The 24,254-nt window shown below is 41.0% G+C and overlaps 1 protein-coding gene across 2 annotated transcripts in view; it reads right to left on the reverse strand.

Moving 5' to 3' along the window:
* PARPBP (PARP1 binding protein) overlaps positions 1-24,254 on the reverse strand; it is a 119,325-nt gene that overhangs the window by 21,536 nt on the left and 73,535 nt on the right. For both annotated transcript variants that reach the window (XM_065403478.1, XM_065403470.1), the window contains 3 exons: positions 13,552-13,735; positions 9,466-9,644; positions 5,922-6,003 (listed from right to left, as the gene is read on the reverse strand). In XM_065403478.1, coding sequence (XP_065259550.1) covers positions 5,922-6,003; positions 9,466-9,644; positions 13,552-13,735 — 445 coding nt within the window. The remainder of the gene's footprint in view (positions 1-5,921; positions 6,004-9,465; positions 9,645-13,551; positions 13,736-24,254) is intronic.

Below are 24,254 nucleotides of genomic sequence, written 5' to 3' on the forward strand. Positions count from 1 at the left end.
TGCAACATATTTAATATTAGCTAATATCCCTGTTAACACATGGACATAGTCACTACAACTAATACCAGATAATAGAGTTGCCCTTACATATATATCCTCCATATTACAATCGCTGGTTGAAGGGAAGGGGATAGGAGAAGAAGAACGATAGTATTCTAAAACAAGCATTACTTGGCTAAACTCTTGTCACCTATATCCACTGTTTCTATTCCTACCAGATTCAACTAGACGTTAGAAGCTAACTGCCTTCCATGAGAATTATCATAGAAGAAATATCTGAAGTTGTTTTAGAAGCAGTCATCATACAATTATCTTAGCAGAGTAAGGACTACCACAGATCACTCTCAAAGGTACCTAAACTCTCATTCCATGTTCATTCTGTCTCTGGTAAAATCTCAACCCCAGATTTACATGTGTGATCCACAAATAGAAAATGAGGTTTTTCTTCAATGAAAAAAGAAATCCACTATGAATCTATTAAAAGAATTCATCCAAGGACCAAACCCAATCCAAAAAGCATCATACAGAATTATGAACACCTCACTCTGACCACTAAGTAAACAACTACAGGTAAGTTTGTGTGAAAAAGCAGCCCTCTTAGCCAAAGGAAACAGAGGCAAGAGTAGCCCAAGCAAGAGGTAAGCAGTCTTCAAGTAAGGTTGCCTATGGGCCTAAGTCTTTGTAGCACCTAATTGCTACAAGTCAGACTTTGACCACCTTACTCACACTGATGAGTAGATAGTCATACAAATAATCCCACTGAAGTCAGGGAAAGTAAGGCAGGCACAATCCAGCCCAAAGAGCACCTAAACCTTTCTAAGCGACATAGCTGCATGATTCAATGTACCTCAAAAATAGGGCTGAATGAATTAGTCCATATAAATTAATAATCCTCTTTCCCACCTGACAAAATTTCTTAGATCTTTCAGACTAAACATGAACTTTGAGAATGTTTAGATATTTGATCTGCCTCCTTATTTTTTTTTTTTTCAGAGAAAGATGCAGGAGATCCAAGTATCTCTTATCCTTACCAGCTCTTGTAAGTCTGGTAGGGAGGATGAGCAGGAGCATACTTTCTCCTCTTCCTTTAAGGAGTCAAGAATAATAGGCATACTTCCTCACTAGATCTCCTTTTGAGGAATGTTTGGTCTTTTTGTACCACCTCCAGTAACTCTTCAGGAATGGGATGTGCAAACATTTCTGCGTCTTCTGCCCCTGTCCTGAATTGCAAAGCAGCTATGGGACTAACATGCCCCAAAATATACTGCATTATTCCTCATGCTTTCACTTACACTTAGCTAACTCATTCAGCTGAAATTTGGCACAATGGAAACTCTCCACAGATTTTTACTCTAAAATCACAAATCCACAATAACCTAGTTGCTTTGTCCACCATCTGTATTTTTTTAACCACACACACACACACACACACACACACACACACACACACACACACACTTTGCTCCAGGTTTCAAACTTACAAATCTGTAGTTCTATTCATAACTGCCTATATAGAGATGCTTTGGTAAACAACTGCTTTGGAGGATACATTTCTTTTAAAAAATTAGTGCATGCAAGTGTTCCACTTTTCGTTTACCAGATTTTCTTAGAGATCTTTATTATGCAGTATTACATTAAAGCTCAGCAGGGAATTTTAGTTCACACCAGCAGGGTCTACATGAACCAATTAATGCACACCATGTCAGCAAGATTTAGAAATCACACTCCTGTACTTTGTACTACTGCTCTGTATAGACAAGCCCATAGACAGATGCTTTTAAGTGCAATATAATATGTTAGACCATTTGGGGAGAAAACCAAATTTGCACATCTTAAAAAGCTCCTGAGGAGAAGCATTAATGAAAGAACAACTCCTAAGTAATTACTGACTTATTTGAAATATGTATAAAACTCTTCTTAGCGATGGCTCTAATGTTTAATTGTTAAAAAAAATGCTTAGTATGTGATGAGACAGAAGAGTAAATTTTACTTTAAATAACCCCCTATATATTCTGTGCCAATTCTCTGCAGCTACAGTAGATGCTGGTCCTGTAACTATGAAGTATCAATGTAAAGAGGCCGTATACATTCTAAAAATAATACAGTAGATCACTACTACTATAAGATGCCAATTTGTTTGCCTTTCACCCCTAAAATAAGAGACTTGATTGTAGGTAGTCTTTAGCCAACAAACTTACATTTGTCTGAATATTTTGCATTATAATTTATGCTTCGTAAATAGACTTCAATTAAATGCAATTAAAAAGTCTTCAATAATCTGGATATAATTAAACTAATTTGAGCCATATGAATTTTTTCTCAAGGAAAAAATTCTTAGAAGTATTAGGCACTAATCTTTACTTAGCACTGCAGGGATGAAGGAGCCATAAAGGAAATAGTTATGGCTCTCTGTGTCCTAAGGGAAAAACTAGAGGTTGGTTTTGCCTCCAGAGTAGTTTCATGGTCTTTCCCCTTCCCTTAGCTCTTGCAAAAAAGGCAGTCAATCTTGTGCTATAAAAATAAATTGGGTGGGAGTCACAGCACCACCACAAGGAGCATAGGCAAGAATGGGTAGAACAATAGCCATGCCTCCTCCCCAATGTGCTCCTGCCATTGGAGTGGTGTCTGCAAGCACCCTAGTCAAGGTTGTAAAGATTGCCACTGCTACATGTGACTTTTACCACCCCGCAAGTATTTCTGGCTGGACACGTTCTTCAGAATGTCTATGGGAACTGCTATGGGCCGCGGTGATTCTCTACATTCCTTTTTGGTGTGGCAGTGGCTTTAAAAGTCACAAAAGACTGCTACCAAGTAATCATCCTCTGCAGCACTAAGACTAATTTTGATTACACCATAAAACCTCCTTTACCTAAGAATCAAAAAAGCCGATTACAGTAACTCCTCACTTAAAGTCGTCCCGGTTAACATTGTTACGTTGCTGATCAATTAGGGAACATGCTCGTTTAAAGTTGTGCAATGCTCCCTTAAAACGTTGTTTGGCAGCTGCCTGCTTTGTCCACTGCTTGCAGGAAGAGCAGCCCATTGCAGCTAGCTGGTGGGGGCTTGGAACCAGGGTGGACCGGCAGCCCCTCATCAGCTCCCTGCTCCCCTAAGTTCCCAGTGCAGCAGCTGCCCAGCAGGCTACCAATTGCCGGCAGTTCAGCTGTCCCTCCCCCCACTGCCATGTGCTGCTGCTGCCCTCTGCCTTGGAGCTGCTCCCGGGAGCCTCCTGCTTGCTGTGCAGGGAAGGAGGGAAGAGGGGTGTTCCCTTCCCCCCTACTCCTGTCCCCCGCTTACCCCTTCTCCATATAGAGCAGGGTGGGGACAGGACAGGGCTCAGGACAGAGAGAGCTTGCTGGCCGCAGCTGCTGTCTCAACTTCCTGATTTTTTTAAAGGCAATGTACTTAGAGTGGGGTCAGCATACTTAAAGGGGCAATGCACATCTCTCTCTCTCCCCCACACACAGGGCATGTGTCTCTGTCTGCCATGCTGTCTCCCCTCCCTCCATTCGTGCTGCCTTGTAGAGTGTGAGGCTACATTAACAACGTGTTAAACCTTGAGGGCTCAGGTGAATGCTAGTTCATCATTTAGCAGTAAGGCATTCCCCAGGAAATATCCCACCCTCTTCCACCTTCTGACTCCACCACCTCAACCAAGTTTCACAATCATCTTCACTGTGTACAGTATTAAATTGTTTGTTTAAAACTTATACTGTATATATATAGATAGATAGAGAGAGAGAGAGAGAGAGAGTTTTTTGTCTGGTGAAAAAAATTTCCCTGGAACCTAACCCTCCCTATTTACATTAATCCTTATGGGGAAATTGGATTCACTTAACATCGTTTTGCTTAAAGTCTCATTTTTCAGGAACATAACTACAACGTTAAGTGAGGAGTTACTGTACTATTGTTTATATTATTTTTCTGTTCTTACCCTGCTGAAAAAGTGAAAATGTTTTAGTAATCTAGAATCAGCTTCCAGAGTCACATTTTTGGTAAGTTCTGTGATGGAAGCCTGACTCCTATGCATCTCTTTCAAGAGACTTGAAAAGGTTTTTTGACTATTAAGGATAATTATTTTTACCTAAAACACTCTGGACTTTCTGATATTGAACACAATTGATCATTGACCCAGTCTTGAACTCTTCATTCAGGCAAAAGAGCTCTTACTGATTTCAATAGGCCCTACAATGTACTTTATTTAACATATTTTCATATTTTGATGGATCTAACCAGAGTTTAATTTATCACTAACAAGCAGACTAAAATCATTGTTATCTGGTTTATTTTTCAGCTGACATTTTTGGAATCTGTTTTAGGCTTAATTTCACTCTTTAGTTTACCATGATTCATAGAATATCAGGGTTGGAAGGGACCTCAGAAGATCATCTAGTCCAACCCCCTGCTCAAAGCAGGGCCAATCCCCAGACAGATTTTTACCCCAGTTCCCTAAATGGCCCCCTCAAGGATTGAACTCACAACCCTTGGTTTAGCAGGCCAATGCTCAAACCACTGAGCTATCCCTCCCCCCACGATTGTTCCTTCATTTATCTGATAGCTAAACCTATTTATATGAAACAGGGCTATATTTAGGATACAGACATGCTTCAAGTTTGATGGTTTGCTTTATTTTAGTTCCACAAGGAATTGTACTGAAAACCCAATAAATCTACCTGGGGTTGAGACCCCTGATAACATTATGTCACAGAGGACTACACGCACTAAGCTGCACCTTGTGAATAACTAAACATTGCCCCAACATGCCAAGTTAATTCATTTTGGCACTAGGAGGGGGTGATTGTTTTGTTTCTTCCCCACACACCCCAAATATATATTGTGTAAAAATTATTCCCCACTTATGGAAAGTTACTTTTAGTTATGCTAGTCTACTGTTTGATCTATTGCTAAATAAGTACATTTACCACAAATTGATAATACTGCTATATTCTTTCTTCATCTATTAAAATTGATCTAATTTATTTCCTCATCTATTGCTAGAACCCATCTGCCGGAACTTAGATGGCCAACTTTCATTTAGCTCCCAACATCCACATGCGAGGGATTAGTCCTGGCATAGTCCCAACACAAACTAAATTTTGCACTTCTGCTAAAAAAGCATTCATGAAGCTGTCAGTGCTGTTAAAGACATTCTCCTAAATGATGTTTCTAACAATATAACTCACTATTATAAAGTAAGATTTCTGTCTGAACAACACAACAAGATATAGAATTTAAGTTTTTAATTTTAAGTATTTAAGTTTCTTGTTCAGAGAGTTCTTGCTTTGTAACAGGATTTTGGAAATTAGAAACATAAAAAGATGCCCATAAAATGATACTGAAAAATTCCATTATTGCTCTTTGGCAGAGCCCAATTTAGCAGGAATGCAAAATTAAGAGTTAAGGAGCATGTGTTTGTCGTCATTTTTGCTTTTATTATATTTTTTTTAATTACACAGACTATGAAAATATATAGATTAATTCAACATGCCTCCATTCACTAGAATGGCTTGTCCACAACCAAGTTTTTAAGCCTCTTTTTCCTACAAACTTTGCTGTTCTCATTTATCATGTCACTCTTCTAGTCAGGCCTATGTCTGTATTGCTTCCTCTTTAAGGAGATATAACTAATGTAATCACCAATATGCTTCTTCATTTATGGAATCCTTTTTCAAATTGGGATTTTGGTAAAAATTACCAATATGTATTAATATTATTTACACACACACACACACACACACACACACACACACAAATAGTGTGTGTGTGTGTGTGTGTGTGTGTGTGTGTGTGTGTGTGTGTGTGTGTGTGTGTGTGTGTGTGTGTGAGAGAGAGAGAGAGACTGAATGCATAACACAAAAGTATTATTATATTACATTCACACAATATATATTATAATATTATATAAAGCAACCATACAACACCTTAATTTTTCTTTCACCAACAGATGTTTTAATACGTTGTCTGAGAGGTTTTGGAGAAGACCCAGTGGATTGTGCTGGAGATCTACATTTAAAAAAAAAAAAAAAAGGGATAAAGTCTTAACTAATTACACTTCAGCATTTTGTAACAAAAATTCCTAAGCTTAAGAGCTCCTCAGAAACAGGGAGAATGGAGGAATCCAAGCTTCTGTTCCTCTATCCTTTCTCCTGCCCCTCTCCTGCACGTCCCCACCCTGAAAAAAAACACCCTGTGTGCATGTGAATTACTGATGGGAAGTACAATAAAATTTCTGACTTAAGGTTTCAGCAACCAGCATATGCTGTTAGGATTTAAGTTTAACCACTAAGTTGTGATTCTGCAGGCACATCAATGTTACTTGTGGCATTGGCAGTGCTACAGGAAGTTTCTTCCCATGATTGTCTTCAAAGGCTTCTGGTCAGTCTCCACAGTAACTTCTGTCTGTCTGTCTCTCTCTCTCATCCACCCACACTTTGATGGAAGTTCTCACAGACAGACAATTACACTTCTATTTTTCAGTTTGTGCATAGTTCATTTCCATTGACACAAGACTTGGATGCATACACAAGTGATTTTGCTTCTTGCAGTAACAAAATCTGTTCTTTGCTTGGAAATATACACCTAATGGTTACCTCTTTATCACTGTCAGCCAATGTGCCTGCTCTGACAAGTAGTGGTTTCATTTCAGCAGAGACGGAACCTTTCTAGGTGTTCCCCTGAAGATCTGAGTCTCTTTAAGATGCTTTTAGCTGTGCCAAGACTTCTGCAAGATGAGGTACAAAGATGAGGTACAAATCTGGCAAGGTGAATTGCCAACATTAGTAGCTTCTCTAGCTCAGTGAGCTAGTTCCTTCCACAATGCGTACAAAAAGTGGGTCTTCAGGATATTAGTAGCTTTGCAGACCAGTATAGGAAGATGTCATGGGGTGCGACTCACCACTCCAACGCCTCCTACTGGCTGTCATGGGAATTAGCTCTTCTTGCCAGTGTGCCCTCTTCTGGTGGTGCCTCGCCACCATCACTTCTGCTCTGAGACCCACGTCACTCCCAGTACTGTGGCATCCCCTTCAGTGACACAGCCCTCCGGCCAAGTTACACTCTGGGTTCCCCCCTTTGGGGAGCTCTGCAATATCTGTCCAGCCACTTTCCTCAGTGGCAACTGCAGTCCAGAGTTCCACCATTTCCCCATGGGCAACTGGAGAGGAGGGGTCCCAGGTTCGACCATACTCCAGGTGCCGGACCAGGAACCCTGTAGATGGCAGCTACTCGCTGCGTCCCCTCCAACTCCTCTTTAGAACTCTCTGGGCCACTTCCCCGTGGCCCCAGCACGCTCTTTGCCCTTGCCTCAGGGCCTCAGCCTGCAGATCCCTGCAGCCCGCCAGAAGCTGTCTTTAGCTCCCCGGGTCTCTGCCTGCAGTCCTGCTCTGTCCAGAGTGCTTGCTGCCTTCAGCCTGCAAGGCAGCCAGTCTTCCTCCCTTCTCAAGCTCCAGGGAGTGACTGAAGCTGCTCTGCAGCTCTTCTTATATGGGCCAGCCCGGCCCCGACTGGCTGCTCCTCACAGCCCATCCCTGATGGCTGCCTCCTGTGCAGCCTCCCAAGGGCTCTATTAACCCCTTAAAGCCCAGTGTGGGCCAGGCACCCCATCACAGAAGGGCATTTGATGAGTAGGAGGCAACATGGAAGAAAGCACAGAAACAGTTATGGGAGAAGTAGACAAATGGAATGCCAAAGATGGCATCCTTGACGGAATGAAGGGGATGGGAGTAGCAACATAACTTTGACAATAGAAAACTGGGAGAAGCAAAGTTACGTAGGACCTTGAAGGCTTATCAATGAGGCAGGGAAGCCAGAGAAGAAAGAATTGTGTACATTAATAAATTATGGAAATATTTAGTCTATGTTCATTCCAAATTTACCCTAAAAAACACAGATAGTAGCCCTAACTGGAGCAGTCTCCTTATTTTGATATTATCTTCAATGCATTTTCTCCGGTGGCTAAAAAAGAAAAGCTGAAAATGCTATGGGAAACACAGCAGGTAACCCTTTTCTGTCATCAATAAGACTTCACAATAATTACAACCACCCCTTATTTTTCTTAAGTATTTGCACTCCAAGAATATATACATACAAGAAATTGTTTCAATATAGTCTCCAGTGGAGAGCAGTAGGGATCCATCTAATAAGGGAAGGATGAAACATCTTCTGTCAGATTTGCAGTATACACAGAAGAGACTGATTCAGTGAGAAAAATCTCACTTTGTCTGGAAAATTCTAAAATATTTTTGATGATTTATTGTTAATGTTGGTACTTTCAGTGCCAAAAGATACATAGATGCCAGAAACAAAACACTATCAAGATCAGATAAAGGAGATTGTAACCACTCCTTATCAGTACCTCTGTGGAAGGTTTTTTTCATTTTGAACTTCTTGCCAAGTTTAAGAATCAAAAGATAAAGCCCTGGAACCATCCAGTCTAACCATTTAAATGGAAAGCTCTGTCAAGGCCAACACAGAGCTATAGGGGAGGGATAAAGAGAAATGATCTGAATCTCTCAAAGTTTCATACATGAGACACGTTAGTTTTCTCTTCCAACCTTGGCCCTAAAAATAAACACAGTTTTCTGGAAAGTGGTCAGATCCCAGGCACAGCTGACAATAAAGTTTAAATAGATTTTTGGGACCTTTCAGTATAAAAAATAATGAACTCTCTTGACACAACAAATAAATTTGTTAAAATTCACAAAATACTTAGAACCAAGTCATTTGATACTAAAATTGAGAATTTTCAATTAACAAATAAGATGGCAAACTATAGTAAGGTTTAATATTTCCTATGTTTCTACCAGTGACCAACCTGGATTGCAAATGTATTGGTAGTGTTCTAGATTAGCAGAATATGGTATTTTTGAGGAAAGTGATACATTTCACCGCATTGGTAAAACATTTTTATAACATAAGAACTTACAAACAGTATTATACCCCAGAAGTGACTGTATTTAGGTGGAGGATGAAGTGATCCCTTACCTATCACACAATGTTGAGAGTTTTATTGTTTGTAAAGCAATTGAGAACCTCAGAATAAAGGTGCTACAGAAGTACAAATTGTTAAGGGATTTTAGAGTCTGAAGGGAGAAAAGGAAAAAAAGGAAATAAATGTGATTTCCAGTATTTTAGCAAAAAGAATCCCTCAGTTTGTGTAAAGTTTCTTACTTTTATTTAAAAGTGACCGTTTAGTATGGTAGATTCACTTCTTTGAATAAGTTGCTAGTGTTAAAATTATGTTTTTTGAGCTATGAACACACTAGTCTCAAATGAAGTGAAAGTGAAAATGAGATATACTGAGTAAACAACAAAAAATGGAAACTAAAATGTTGACAGCAAAATTGACAATACATCTCTTAGTTTGCTACTAAGTAATTTGCTTTGTATAAGCAAGAACAGTATTCTTGTTCTGCAGACCATTTATTACAGGGGTTTGTTTTATTTTATAGATTTACTAGTACTCACCTAAAGAGTGTTAAGACAGAGGTGATTCCAAATGGAGATACATTTTCATCACCATATAATAGTTCTGCTTTGTTTTTGGTAGGAAGATTGGCAGCTTCTTCATCCAAAAGAGCTAGTAAGGCCTTCACAGTTTCTCTGCCACAGTAGGCAGTGCCATGGTTTATGACATGTAATTTTGGCTGAAAGTAAATAGAAATTATTCCATCTAAGTAAATATTAATAGGAGCATATAATAAGAAATGCTACAATGCATCAAACCAATCAACAAGGAATCCATCTTCAACAGCAGCCAGGTGCTTCAGAAGAAGGTGCAACAAATCGCCCACAGACAATTATGGAATAACCTACCAAAGGAAATTTTCCTCCTAACCCCAGGCAATTAGTGATATTTAGCTAATTGCTAGATGGAAGCATGAGCTTAATAATATACACAGATAATTATCGGAGTCTGGGCAATGAGACTGCACTACAGAAGTTAGGTTGGGAAGAAAATGAACAGTTCCCCATCAGGTATTCTTGAGTGCTGTGGGGCACACAGATACATTCTGGGGCAGTCTAACACCAATCAGCCCTTTTGTGCACTTTTCACAGACCTGACCAGAAGTGTGTTAGGTACAACAGCCTCCAGATTGGCATAAAATTGGCATAAAATAGATCCCTCAGGATTTTCCACAACAATGGAGAAGTTCTCAAAGAAAACAATCTACATCTGGAAATGCTCAATGCTGCTCTCAGCAGCAGAGACGTAGAACTTCATAACCACTGTGGTACTGCAAGAATTGCAGCGTTGCTAGAAAAAAAATAGAAAGTTAAAAAAAAGTAACAATCCTGTACAGAAGTTTAGGGTTTGTATTTTAAATGTACAGTAGTAGATTTTTAAAACCACAGGGTTTCTTGTTTACATGTAAAAAACACACTGCAGTTTAAATTTGTTCTAAAAGATAGGACAAGTAGCAACAGAATTTATAGAATCAGTTAACTAACCTTAAACAATCTCCTTGAATAAATCAAATTCTATTCTTCTATCTACCTGATTACACCAGTTAGTGTATCTATCTTTCAAGAAGTATAGCAATATATATGTCAGATATTTACTATAAGTTAACAACTAGTAAATAGAAATAGCAACTACAGCTACGGTTGTCACCTAAAATTAAAACAGAATTGTCTATTTCAGTACCATTTAACTTCCTTAAAATTTTATTCTGAGCCAATGCAGCCATTACATTATCACATAATGACTTTTGTGCAATATCATGTTGTGTCATGGCACAACTGTTTTACTGTGAAAACTGCAAAAAAGAGCAGTCTCGACTATAACTATGCACACAGACTAAAAAAAGCTCCACTACAAATTAAGGCATTCAGACTTAAATGGAAAAAGCAGCCACATGCAAGCATCATTTCTCTGATGCTTGTTAAAGCTATACCCATGGCCCATTTCTTTCTGCCTCCAAAATAAATTGACTAGTCTCTCATGAATGACTTTCTGCTACTCCAGGTCCTATATTGATCAATCCAGGTCACAATAGCCAAATTCTGGCCAGAATAGTAAACTTCTCAGAAAGTGATGAAAATTCCCATTAACCATTAATTCAGGCTTCACATAATTAAATTAAAGCAAAGCTTCCTCCCCTGTGGAATAATTATTTAGCTGAAGCCCAGGGATTCCCACAACATCGAGATATGGCAAAGAAAAAGATTGCCAGGTTAAAAGTTTTGTATCTGTTTGCTGCAAGGCAACTGTTTTCAAGTGCATTTTATTCAGAAATGAATTAGACAGACAGCCTTCCTAGCAATACTATATTGTTAAAGCACCAGTTGTGGCTCCATAGTTAAAATGAAGTTGAATTTTGCACTTAAAGAAGGGATTAACCTTTGTTAGGTACAAAAAAATACAGCATACCCTCCCCAAAAATCAGAGCACTTACTGTGAATAAAAAACCTATTTTTCTGAGACTTTATAATGGAATCTATTAGTGAATCCTATAAGAAATATAGCACCCAGTGTCGGGCCTTTTTTGTCCAAAAAGATCTTCACAGAATACAGATGCTTCATGTCTCCCATATTGAACTCATAAACATAGGCTATATTTGATTTTTTTCAAGAATTAATGGCTATTTTGCCCCTATTATTCTTATTAACTGTACATTTTTTCAGCAGACACTAAAGAATAATATTCTTCTACAAAGAGTTTCACCAAAAACTGCACTTTTTCAAAATTGCTGAATCTCTCGTTGTTCTCAAAGGGACTGACGTTACAGGCTGCCCTCAGCTGCCCATTTAGAGAAGGGCCTCTATTCCCCATTGTTCTCAATGGGCCCAAGTATTCCTCTTCACTTCCTCACAATATAGGATGCCACCATCTTTGGCTTCTCTCCTGCAGGGAACAAGGGAAATGGTGGCCATGTTGATAGGGGACATCAACCTATGACTTATGTTCCATTGAGAACAACGAGAGATGGCAGCCATTTTGAGATAACAGTTCTTTGAGAGTTTTTCTGAATAATAAGATTTCATGCAGAAGCCTCTGCTGGCAGAAAATCTTTCAGTTATGAAAAACAACAACAAGAGTGACTATTAATCCTAAATATTTATTTTCAAAAGCTACCTGTTGCACCAGATCTATTCCGAAGGTAGGATAGAGGAGGAAAATGTTCACATGCAGAAAATCAGTGGGTGGGAGAAGTAGGATGTGTTTATATGGAGAATATGGAGGACAGGAGTAAAGGGGAAACTGCACAAAGGGGAAACTGCACAGGAAACATAGAGTGGGGCAAGAAGTAGAAACTGGGGGACACGAAAAGAGAGGCAAATGCAATATAAACTCTAGCTGCTTGTGCTCCTTCAGAGTGGCACAAAGCAGCCAGTCCATATAGGTCAATCTCGACACAAAAAGTTAAAACTATAGAAAATAATTTAAGGCATCTCTTCAAATCATTAGGAATATCAAATGGTAGCATTCTGACGTTTTTAATTACAATTTTATACATGAACACTAAACAAAGAAAATTCCTAGACAAAACTGAAATGAAGATGAAGTTAAGGTTGAGAGTACATATCAGTAATCTACGGTAAAATACATTACAGAGATGTTAGAGAGACAAAATGGGTGACGAAGAAGAGATATGTGTGCTCGAAAGCTTGTCTATCTCACCAACAGAAGTTGGTCCAATAAAAGATATTACCTCACGCACTTTGTCTCTCTAATATCCTGGGACCGACACGGCTATAATTACCTATTACTGCACTGAAGAGATCCCAAAACAAAGCATTATAAACCAGGAAAATTCAGAATTAATATTAAATTTAAAAGAAATCTAAACATTTTAAATTATGGAAATCACAATTTCACCACCTAAGTAACCTGAACTCTGCACTGTAGCGATACCCCCCTTTTTGGGGGGGAGAGAGAAATGGGGAGGGCAAGACAGAGAGAAAAATCTAATGGGTCTTTACAAGTCAATTTAAAAATCACTAATATAATCTGGGACCACAAATAGTAATCATAATCATATAATTATTGCATGGTATCTACAGAGCAGAGTTAAGGTTCTTTGGATATGCATTACTATATCTTAACATGTTTGGATTTAAATTTAACGTAGAGTGTTCGGAGTTTATATTGATTGATTTTGGGATAACTATGTCATCAGTGTATTTTATCCTAAATTACTTATATGTACTCTCAGCCTTAACTGCATCTTAACATAAATTGTCATGTAAATTCCCCGATAAAATTAACTGTATTCATATTAGTAACAGATGAGTTATTTTACAAATATTTAATATTTTACAAACTCTGTTATGAGTGGGAACAATAAACTGCATTTAAAAAGTTATTTTAATAGGTTTATCATTTTAATGTAAGAATTTTTTAGTTGAAGTATAATGGCTTTTTGAAAGCCACACTGTAATCCTAAAGGACTTAAAAGAGTCTTTCAACAAATTTAAGTGTACTATGCTACACAGGAAATGACACTATTCTGTATTATTGGAAAAAGATTATTCTGTATTTCAAGTTATTAAAAAAGACATTGGCCTTCTTGTAAAGCTATATAGTAGAACAAAAGGAGGCCCATTACCCGGGCTGGACTAATTCCAGTGGTGCGAGCAGTCACAGCTTCATGTTGAGAATTGATAATATTTTTAATCCTCAAATCCAAATCTTGTAAAACTTCCTCTGCTGCTCGACAGAATGGATCCCCACTGTTTCGGCCTTTTATCAAGTGCATCTTGATTGTTGATAGAATTCGCCCCCCTGCAATTCTGAAAATAGGCATAGAGTCATCCCCACATTAATCTTGGCAATGCTTTAATACACCTATTAGTTCTGAACACAGAGGCTTCACAGTTAATGTTCAGAGAACAGCTTTGATCTTTTAAATAAAACAGCAGTGTGCAATTAAATACTATCCTTTGACATAATAGTTTACTAAAATATTAAAGATTAGAAAAATCAAAAGGAAAAATCAAAAAGGTAACCAATTCAACATTTGGCAGTACGCTGATCTACAAGACAAAGAGGAACTATCTTGGCTGGAAAGAAAGTTCTGATAAAAGTATCTTCAGCAAATCCACATCTTTCTGTTTTACTCATAGATCATGAGCGTGTGACAAAGTTCTAGGAGAACTGAACCACTAAATAGTAAGGCATAATACTTTATTTGCAAATATATTTCTGTTTCACATAAGCCCTTCCAAAAACCAGTCTATTTTCAGTTTAACTAAAATATCAGATTGCCAAGGAGACTAGTTGAGCACTGATATTTGTTATAAAGGTGTGCAATTTCCCATTCCATAACAGAGCAGGAAAGATTCCTCCACAATCAGAGAGCACATACTGAAATACAAATTTGACCCTGAATTATCCATACACTTTTGACATAACAGATACTATTGTAACAGATGAGAGTATGTAATAGGGCTCAAGTTCAGCAGTTTTTAATAGAAAGACCAGAAAAGAAGGCATATATGTTCCCAATTATATAAACAAAAGTTTTGAACTCATGAAGAATGGAGGGCACGCCTGATTGTGCTAGAGAAGCTTTGAAGTAGGCGTCATATCTTAAACAGTTTGCACAGCAACTAACACAATCGATTTGTGGCCCCTCAACAGTACCAAATTATTAAATACCAATAAAGGTTTGAACAGAATTTAAAACGAGTGGCAGAGATGTACAGAGAGCAAACAAAATGAGGCAGGCTACAATTATTACCAGTGCTCAGGTTTAAGGAAATAAATAACGTCAAAGAATCAGTTTTCCAATCCTCAGATACCATCCCACATCTCCATCACTTTTCAAATATGTTTGTGGTTTGGTAATTTTGTTTCCAATTCTCGTATCACCTCAGGATGCATGTCCTCCAGGGCTACTGATTTGATTATGTTCAAAGTTTTCCCCAAGTATTTCCTTATTCATTTTATAAAAATCAACTATTTATACTAAGTATTCATTATTTCAGAGACAATTTTTAAGAGAGGAATCCTGTAGCGTGACAATTTTAGTCATTATTGTAATCCTCTGCATTCATTAATATGCCTATTTGTTTTCTAGTCCTTTTCTCTTCAGTATTGGGTACTCTCATCTTTTCCTTCAAGCCTTAATCAACTTATATTCCTGTTTAGTTTATTCTTTACTTCCTCAACTTTACTATTTCCAGTAAAGGGTTATTTTCCCCCTCAGATCTTTGATTGGCTCAAAATAGAGCTGCCAGTTGGTAGTGATGTGGGGGTGGTGGTGGTGGGGGGGGGGAAGACTTGGTTTAAAGACCATTCCATATCAACAGGGAGCAGACAGGACCCATTCTTTAAAAATATCGGTATAAGAATCTCACTCCTGGGTCTCATGCTCTCAGGAAAACACAGGGTAGAACTCCACAACTCAAAATTTTTGATCTTCTGATGCAGTGGTAGTGGCTAGCACATGAACACCAATACCTCAGCTTCCAGAACCTTCCAGTTGGCATCTTCTTAATCAGACTCTGAAGGAGCTTTCTTCAGGGGTGGTTCTCACACTTGCTTTGGAAGCTACTCCAGCAGAGTTAATGGGCGGCTTCTCTGTCAGAGAGTTCTGTATTTTGACCTTGCCTTTAATCTGAGACTGACCAAAGTCTAAATTTAATTTGCTTTTCACAGTCTGATGCAACTTAAGAGTACTATTCTGGTCAGGTCCATAACTTCCTCCTTTCATCTGCTCCCGACTTCTAAACTTTTGGACATATTTGTCAGCATGTTACATCATATTGATGAGAATTTTTTTAATCGGAGGATGGGCTAACTACATCTCCCATTTTAGAGAAAGTTTCACATGCAAATAAGCTTCTCATACATTGGACTCAGAATTCTGAAACACTGGGAAAAATTATTCTACAGAAAACTGTCAGGATTCAGGGCTATAGACTCCTGAAGTCCAAGAAAGTGTACAAATTGACAACACCCTCCAAAAAGGGTCTCAGATCCCTGACACACACTGTCCAAACAGTGTTCCTACGAGGAGTACCATTTCATTTGTGCATTCAATTTCAACAGGAGTTTACAAATTCCCTGGAAGTGCCTCCATCAAACGCAATTTGGCCTATTCAGGTTCACACCCAAAACAATAAAAAAGCTAAAGAGGCTGAGGGTGAGGGGAGGTGAAGGGCAGAAAGAGAGGACTGGACTGAATATATAAGAGATGATTTGTTTATACTACATGAAGGAATATGCCCAGGGACTTTGCTGTTTTGAATTAATCCGACTGATCAAGAGTCCTATAAATAAATTATAAACCCTAAAGAAGTTAACTTGAGTCTCCTATTGCTTCTGTCCTGCTACTCAGGCCCTACTTTGCCACACAATCCTTAGTCTCAATTTTTGTAGAGGACAGATACTTATTCATTTTATCATAGTCAAAACTGTATTATATTTTACATTAAACTACAAGCTTTAAATCAAAATGAATAAAAGATCTGCTTCATGGAAGTGTAGTGAGGCGGAGTGGTCTCCCACTGAGCCAAAGGGGGAGGAGCCACTCTTTGATTCCCTAGTGGGCGGAGCCAGGCCAGGCCCACCCCCCTGACATAAGCTAAGAGGTGGGACAGGAAATATAAAAGGCGAAGCCGTTAGCCCTGTGGAGTCTGAACCAGGGAAAGATATGTCTCCAGCCCCCTGCAGAACCCCGAAGCTGAACCTGCGCTGCACGAGACTGACCCAGGAGAAGAGCTTCCAGGACTGCCACTCGCCATATACCCCAAGGAGATGGAGGACTCCTGGACTATGGAGCCCCTCGTCCAGACTATGGTAGGAAGTAGCTCAGGGAAACCAGATGTTGGTCCAGTTTAACTGTTAAAACCCGAGTCAGTGTGTTGTGGTAGGATTCCCACTGACCCAGTGGCGGAACCCTCCGCCACTGATAGGGCCCCAGGCTGGGACCTGGTGGAGTAGGGTGGGCCTGAGTCCTCCTACCTCCTGCTGCCAACCTCACCCCTGGGGTGGCAGCCTCCCCACCTTAGGCCAAGAGACCTGTGTTTGTCTGCCATCTGCCTGAGCCACGACATCAGGTGATAGACTGACTGTTTGTTCTACCCTGACCGAAGACCTGAGCCTCTAGACTGCTTATAGCTTTCCCCTGCCTGAGGGCATGAGCTCCCTAAAACTGTTGGTTTGCTCTGCCCTGCCTCAGGGCCTGAGCCCTTAAGACTGTTTGCTCTGCCTGGCCTGAGAGGCTTAGACCATGATATTGCTTGGCCCTGCCCCCGCCACCAGGGCCCCTTATGTTCAATTTGTAATTCTCCGTTAGTGGGCGACATCCCAGTGATGCAGTGAGGTGAAGTGCCCTCCCACTGAGCCAGAGAGGGAAAGGGACAACTGCTAACCCACTACAAGAAGTTTAAGTATAATGCTTGGATGTAGCCAAAGGGAAACACCCATGTGGAGTCAGTCTGCCCGCCCACAAGTCAAGGGCTATCTTATTTTAGACAGGAGAGTATATTAAAAAAAAATATCTCCTAGACGGTGGTGAACCTTTGCTCCAAAAAACAGTCATATTTAAGCGCAAAAAATGGAAAATTCCAAAGAAAAAAGTCATCCAATGCAGTTAACAGGTAAGAGCAGAGCATTGCTGAAGAAAATTCTGTGTTTGAAGGATTTACACACTAGGAGTGCTAGCCAACTCTCTTGAAATTTCATGCCAAACTGCTTATTCATTACTGTGTTTAATTGGCATCTCCAGAAGCAATGCTTACTGTCAATGAGAAATGTACTATGATGACTGTAGTAAGGCCTATTCCATAAATACTGTAATCAACCTGAAGTACATAAGGTAGACAAACAGATGAAAACCACCTAAAGTTAGCAGTCTTTATTAGCTGGATTGAGTCCTCTAACTGCAAAAATCCTGAATTTATGTAAAAAAAAATATTACCTATTTCTCAAGCATTTAAATAAAGAATTTGGCTAATTCAAATGAACAGAATTCCAATATTTACGTGTATACCTTTATCACAGGTTTATTGATATTTTTAGTTCCCCACAAATGTTTACCTACTTTACGTGATCCTTGATTACTCCACAGTTTTTATTCAGGGGTGGGGTGGGGGGGAGCAGTAAAATCACATTCGATACTACTTTTTTTCTTAGTCTCTACCTCATGCCAATTGAGGATATTTGCTACTTAAAGTAAAGTTCATTTAATCTCTCTTTCTGCCATGTTCCTCCGTCCTTTCCAGGAAAAGAGTTCCAGTTCCTCATCAGATATACAAATTCTAGCTGGAGCAATGAAAGGAAAAGTTTATTCATTCTTCAACTAGAATTTATAAAAACAGGCCAAGGCATAAAGTGCTAATCTAATGTGTGTGCGGAGTATATTAAGACATTGTGCCATAGTTTATTTCATTTTGAACCAGAGTACACTATAATAGAATACTCTACATTTTGAGATTTGGTTTTATTCAAGGCTGGAATACATTGCCCAAAGGTTGATTTTACCTTAATAGTTATATTTCATGAATGATTTAAAATTTATTACAGAAGGGTCAAACTACCAAAACTGTTGACTTTAGAGAATATGGCCTCTACCCAGTCCATGGAGGGAAAGGTATTATTTTAACTACAATATTTACCCATATATAGATGGAGGTGGTTGATGAATAAGTTATTACAGTGGGAAACATGGTTAAGGGAATAGCAGCTTTTGCCCAAAATGACAATACACCCATCAAATATGACAAGGCCTGGGTTAAGGAAAACTAGTTTAACAAAACTGCACAAGTTATTTTTCATACTGAAAATGGATCTGGAATATTACCTCATAGTTTTTGTTAAAGGGCTACTGTGAATAGGATGACTAATATATTTTATAGAAAAGAATGTAAATTTAACTGAGGCTTCAGTGACTCAAATAGTCACACTAGAGTGAATGCATGCATTCATATATAAATACGGACAAATTCATGCTAACAGCCAGAGACCTCTTTACAGCAGCCCCTTCTCTTCTGGTTCAGTGGAGGGAGAGTAGGTCCTCTAACTGATCCATCAAAGACAGTTACTAGCTTCAGTCAGTGGTATGGGAAGTAAAATGAAAAAGAACCTGGAACTTCCCTTGAGATACAAACTTTTAGGGTAAAAATTTTTCCTAGTCTAGAGGTACGCTTGAGGCAAGGTGGAGAAGAAAAAACACTTATGTAAGAGAGCTGAGGTCAGGGGTCTAGTCATATGTTGCTTTGAAATTGGAGCTTGCTGTATAGCCAGGAGCTCAAGGGTTGTGAGTCAGTGTTGCGGGAGAAGGATAGTCTGAACTTTGGCCAAGGAACAGAAAGCTGGAATGGAGAATATGGAATGGTTAAAAAGTGCAGAAGAAACAAACTATACATAATACGACGTAGTAGAAATTAGACCAAACTATGGTGTTTGTGAATTTGTATGGAAGAGGTTGCTGGTTGAAATTTGAATGTCTATTTAAACAACAGTACATAAATAAATGTATTAACCCATCACATCGTCAACGACAGAAGAGCAATTCTACAATATCAAATACAAGGAAAAGTGAGTGCACATAGGTATGCAGAAAGTGCAGAAGTATTTTGACATGTTGCTGGTAAAGAAGAACTAGGAAGTTGCTTCATATTTTGTAGTAAGAGAACAGTATATTTGTAAGTTGTCCTGTTTTTCCCGCAAGACTGCCCTGAGATTTTAAACACAGTCCTAGGTGAATATAGTCCTAAAATCCTGGACAGCTCACTGACCAAAGAAGACTTCACTCTGTACCACTAGAGGACAGTGTACAAACCACTTGGAAGGCATGTTGCCGGTTCCCACACCCACCACTCACTCCTGTCTCAGCCATACCATGCTAAGAAGACAGAAGAAGAGAGCATCTTAGACAGTTCAGGGAGCAATCAGACATAGGCCTTGTACCTGCTCTGCCCACTCACTGCCTTCTCCTCACCCCCAAAAAACCCTGCTGCTGACAGGCACACTTTTCCAGATGGTTCAGTGAAAACAAAAGGAAGACGAAAAGAGACAGAAGGAGGGGAAAAACAAAGAAAGGACAAGGAAACCGGAGAGAGATGTAAAAAGAAGCAGAAAGAGGTGGGACACAAATGGGGAAGACACAGAAAGGGTGTTTCATAGGCCGGGTCATGGGTAGCCAGACCTAGTAGGCAAAGGCAAAGTCTGTAGTCATAGACAGGAGTCAAGAGTCAGCTGGGTCTGGATTCCGGGAGGTGAGAAACAGGAGACAAACTGGAGGTGAGGAACCACAAGTCAGATGTCAGGAGTCAAGCCAGCTCAGAATGCCAGGAGATCAAGCTGGGGTAGCAGGAGAAGGTAACAGGAACCACAAGGCACACACTCTGGGGCAGGATGGAGCTCAGTTGTCTGACCTGCTGGCTGTTCTTAACACAGCAGCAGGAACTGGAAACTGTCAAATCACTCACTCTTGGACTCGGTCAATCAGATCTCAGGGGAGAAGCCTCAGACTGAGGCTGGGCTTCATAAGTCTCAGGTAAGCTATTACCAGCAGGCAGCCAGGTACAGGGTTAGAGTGTGGCTGATCCCAGCTTTGAGACCCCTGGATCATGACATCACCCTCTTCTGTAGGGGCAGGTATAGGGATCCAGGTTTCTCAGGGTGGTTCCTGGGGAAGGCCTGAACCAGAGTGAGCACGAATGTTTTCAGCTAGCTCCTAAGTGCATTCCTCCATGCCATAACCTTCCTAATAAACAGGTACCATAATTTGCCCTGCTTGATCTTTGTCAAGGATTTCATGTACAATGTATTCCTCCTGACCCTTTATTTGTGCCAATGAGGGCAGCAGCTAGGCTCTATGGGGAAATGTGTTCTCGGTGTATGGTTTTAGAAGCGAGACATGGACTACAGGGTGGATTCTAAGAGATCAAAGGAGCTGGAGCTTGAAGGTTACTGGGTTGATTTGTTGCTAAATCCAGGACAGTCTGTGAGGATGTGTTCTGTTGAAACGTATACCTTTTGTCCTCTAGGGTTGGTAGGGCCCTGTTGTTTATGTTTGTCCACAGGACTTTTGTAGTCCTTCTTCGGCTTATCAAGATGTCCCTTCACCTCCTCTTGGATGTGATGGATGTATTGTACTAGGTCTGAAACAGATGGATTGGTCGAGGATGTGTGTAGTTATGGGTGAAATTAGGGGTAGTACTCATAGTTGATAAAGAAGGGGCTGTGGCTTGTGGAGGCATGGTCTGCATTATTGTACAAAAATTCTGCACAGGGAAACAGTGAAGACCAGTCATGCTGGCAGTGGTTGATGTAGCATCATAAGAGAAAGTTACTCACCTTGCAGTAACTGAGGTTCTTCGAGATGTGTGTGCCTGCGAGTACTCCACTCGAGGTGACGGTGCGTCCCAGCGCCGTTGATCGGAGATCTTTGGTAGCAGTGCCTGGTCGGGATGCACACGCTCAGCTGGTGTCTTGCGGTCTCGTTAGAATCTGCCTGAGCGCGCGCGTCCCACAGCTCCCTCAGTTCCTTCTCTACCGTGGAGAAATCATATTAGTACTCCAAAGTAGAGGGGAGGAGGGTGAGGAGTGGAGCACCCACAGGGACACGTCTCGAAGAACCTCAGTTACTGCAAGGTGAGTAACTTTCTCTTCTTCTTCAAGTGCTGTCCCTGTGGGTACTCCACTCTAGGTGAATGTGGAGCAGTACCCACTAAGGTTGATGGGACTTTGGAGATGCGGCAGTGAGTACTGTATGACCTACTATGGTGTCTGCTGTGGTATCCTGCGTGATAGCATAATGTTTGGCAAACGTGTGTTCAGATGACCATGTAGCCGCTTTACAGATGTCAGGAATGGGTACGTTATGTAGGAAGGCAACGGATGTCGACATGGCTCGAGTGGAATGAGTTCTAATGCCTTTGGGCAGTTGAATATTTTGGATGCGGTAACAGGATCTGATGCAGTCAGAGATCCACTTGGACAGGCGTTGCCTAGAGATAGCCATACCTTTCGATCTTTCGGTAATGGAGACAGAGTCGTGGGGACTTACGAAACGGTTTAGTCCTGTCTAAATAAAAGGTGATTGCTCGCCTGACGTCGAGAACATGCAGAGTTGCCTCGTGCAGAGTCTTGTGAGATTTGGGATAGAAAAGTATATCAGTTGGCTAAGGTGGACACCACCTTAGGGAGAAACTTAGGATGTGGTCTCAGGGTGACTGTCTTTGGAGAAGATTGTGTAGGGAGGATAGGCCATCAGGGCGCTTATTTCTCCTACTCTCCTTGCTGACGTTATTGCAACTAAGAAAGCTACCTTCATAGACATATGAAGAAGAGAGGAGGTAGCCAAGGGCTCGAATAGAGGTTTCATGAGACCGCAAAGAACGAGGTTAAGATTCCATGTAGCTGCTGTTGGATAAATTTCCAGGTAGAGATTTTGTAGACCCATGAGAAATCATTTTATGGTGGGGTGGGTAAAGAGTGAGTAGCCATCTAACAAGTCATGGAAAGTGGTAAGTGCCGCCAGGTATACTTTGATGGAGCTGAGCGAGAGTCCATCCTGTTTCAATTTTAGAAGGTAGTCTAAGATGTTAGGGAGGGTTACCGTATGGGGCGTTAAGTGATTATGTGAGCACCAGAGGGAGAAACATTTCCACTTCTGCAGGTAAGTTTTACGAGTGGAGTCTTTTCTACTGTGCAGGAGGACAAATCGAACTTGCTCGGAACAAGCTAGTTCGTGGGTTTGGAACCATGAAGGAACCACGCTGTCAGGTGGAGCTTCTAGAGCTGAGGGTGAAGAACCTGTCCGTTGTCCTGGGAAAGCAGATCTGATCTGCTGGGGAGAGTCCATGGATGACGGGAGGACATGCGGAGTAAGTATGGATACCACGTCTGTCTCGGCCACACCGGGGCAATAAGTATGACCCGGGCCTTGTCGTCTCTGATCTTGCGAAGAACTCTGTGTAGCAGAGGGATTGGTGGGGAAGGCGTACAGGAGAGAGTTGTTCCACGGGATGAGGAACGCGTCTCCTAGGGATGCAGTCCTGAATCCCACTCTGGAACAAAATAGACGACATTTGCGATTCTGGGTTGTGGCAAAGAGGTCTATTGATGGAGTGCCCCAGAGGGAGACGAGCTGTTGAAGTATTGCGGAGTGCAGTTCCCATTCGTGTTCTGTCGAGAAGTGCCTGCTGAGTGCATCGGCGGTAGTGTTGTGGCAGCCAGGTAGGTACGAAACAATGATTTGTATGTGATGTTGTATGCACCAATTCCATAGCCGGATGGCTTCCATGCATAGGGAATGTGATTGCCTCTCCTCCCCCCCCCCCCCCCACCCGTTGATGTAGAACATACATGCTGTGTTGTCTGTTAGGACCCAAATAGATTTGTTCTTTATGAGGGGAAGAAAGTGAAGGCAAGCTCGTCTCACTGCTCTGAGTTCTAAGAGATTTATGTGTAGGCACATCTCTGACGCAGACCAGCGGCCTTGTGCCCTGTGTCCCCCTAGATGCGCTCCCCAACCAATTAGGGAAGCATCCGTGGTGAGCATGAGCGTTGGGGATCGTTGCTGGAAGGGTATGCCTGTGCGAGGTTTTCTGGTCTTGTCCACCATTGTAAGGAAGGTAGAACATTGGCTGGAGGAGTTAGCAGCATACCTAAGGTGTGTCTGTTGGGTTTGAAGTTGGAGTTGAGCAAGCCCTGAAGACATCTCATGTGTAGCCTGGAGTACTTGACCACGAAGATGGTGGCTGCCATGTGACCAAGGAGCTGTAGGCAAATTCTTGCCTTTATCCTGGGACAAACAGAGAGCGTGCCGAGCGGACCGGTGCTGAGGAGACCTTTCCAGTACGGGAGATCGGGTCCTTGTCTCTGTGCTCCGCGGGAGCGGTGGCTGAGGCGTTGTGACAGCCTGAGGCCCCTGCCTTCTGCGCTGTCAATACAGAGGGTAAGGATCTCGCAGGAGACCCTTTACTCTTGTTAAAGTCTCTCCTCTGAGACTGTTGCGCTTCTTGCCTCTGCTCCTGAGAGGATGAAGCCATTTCTGACATGGGATATTGGTGTGGGCACAAACCTTGCAGGAAGCTACAAAGATCTCTCTCATGGGGCACATTCAGGGCCAGCAGAAGAAATGGGACATTAATTGTTGGATTTTAAATCACCCTAAACATCCTGTCAAAGTAGCATCATGGCACAGTTGAAGAACTGCTACTCACAGGTCCGGAGGGAACACAGAGGCATGTGATCCCCTCCTGGGTGTTGTGCATTTCTTTGTTGATGATAGCCAACTCATTGGGCACAATTCCAGACACAGAGGCAGAGTGGATGAATATAGACAGGTCC

Source organism: Emys orbicularis, chromosome 1 (assembly GCF_028017835.1).
Source record: "Emys orbicularis isolate rEmyOrb1 chromosome 1, rEmyOrb1.hap1, whole genome shotgun sequence".
Taxonomy (NCBI): Eukaryota; Metazoa; Chordata; order Testudines; family Emydidae; genus Emys; species Emys orbicularis.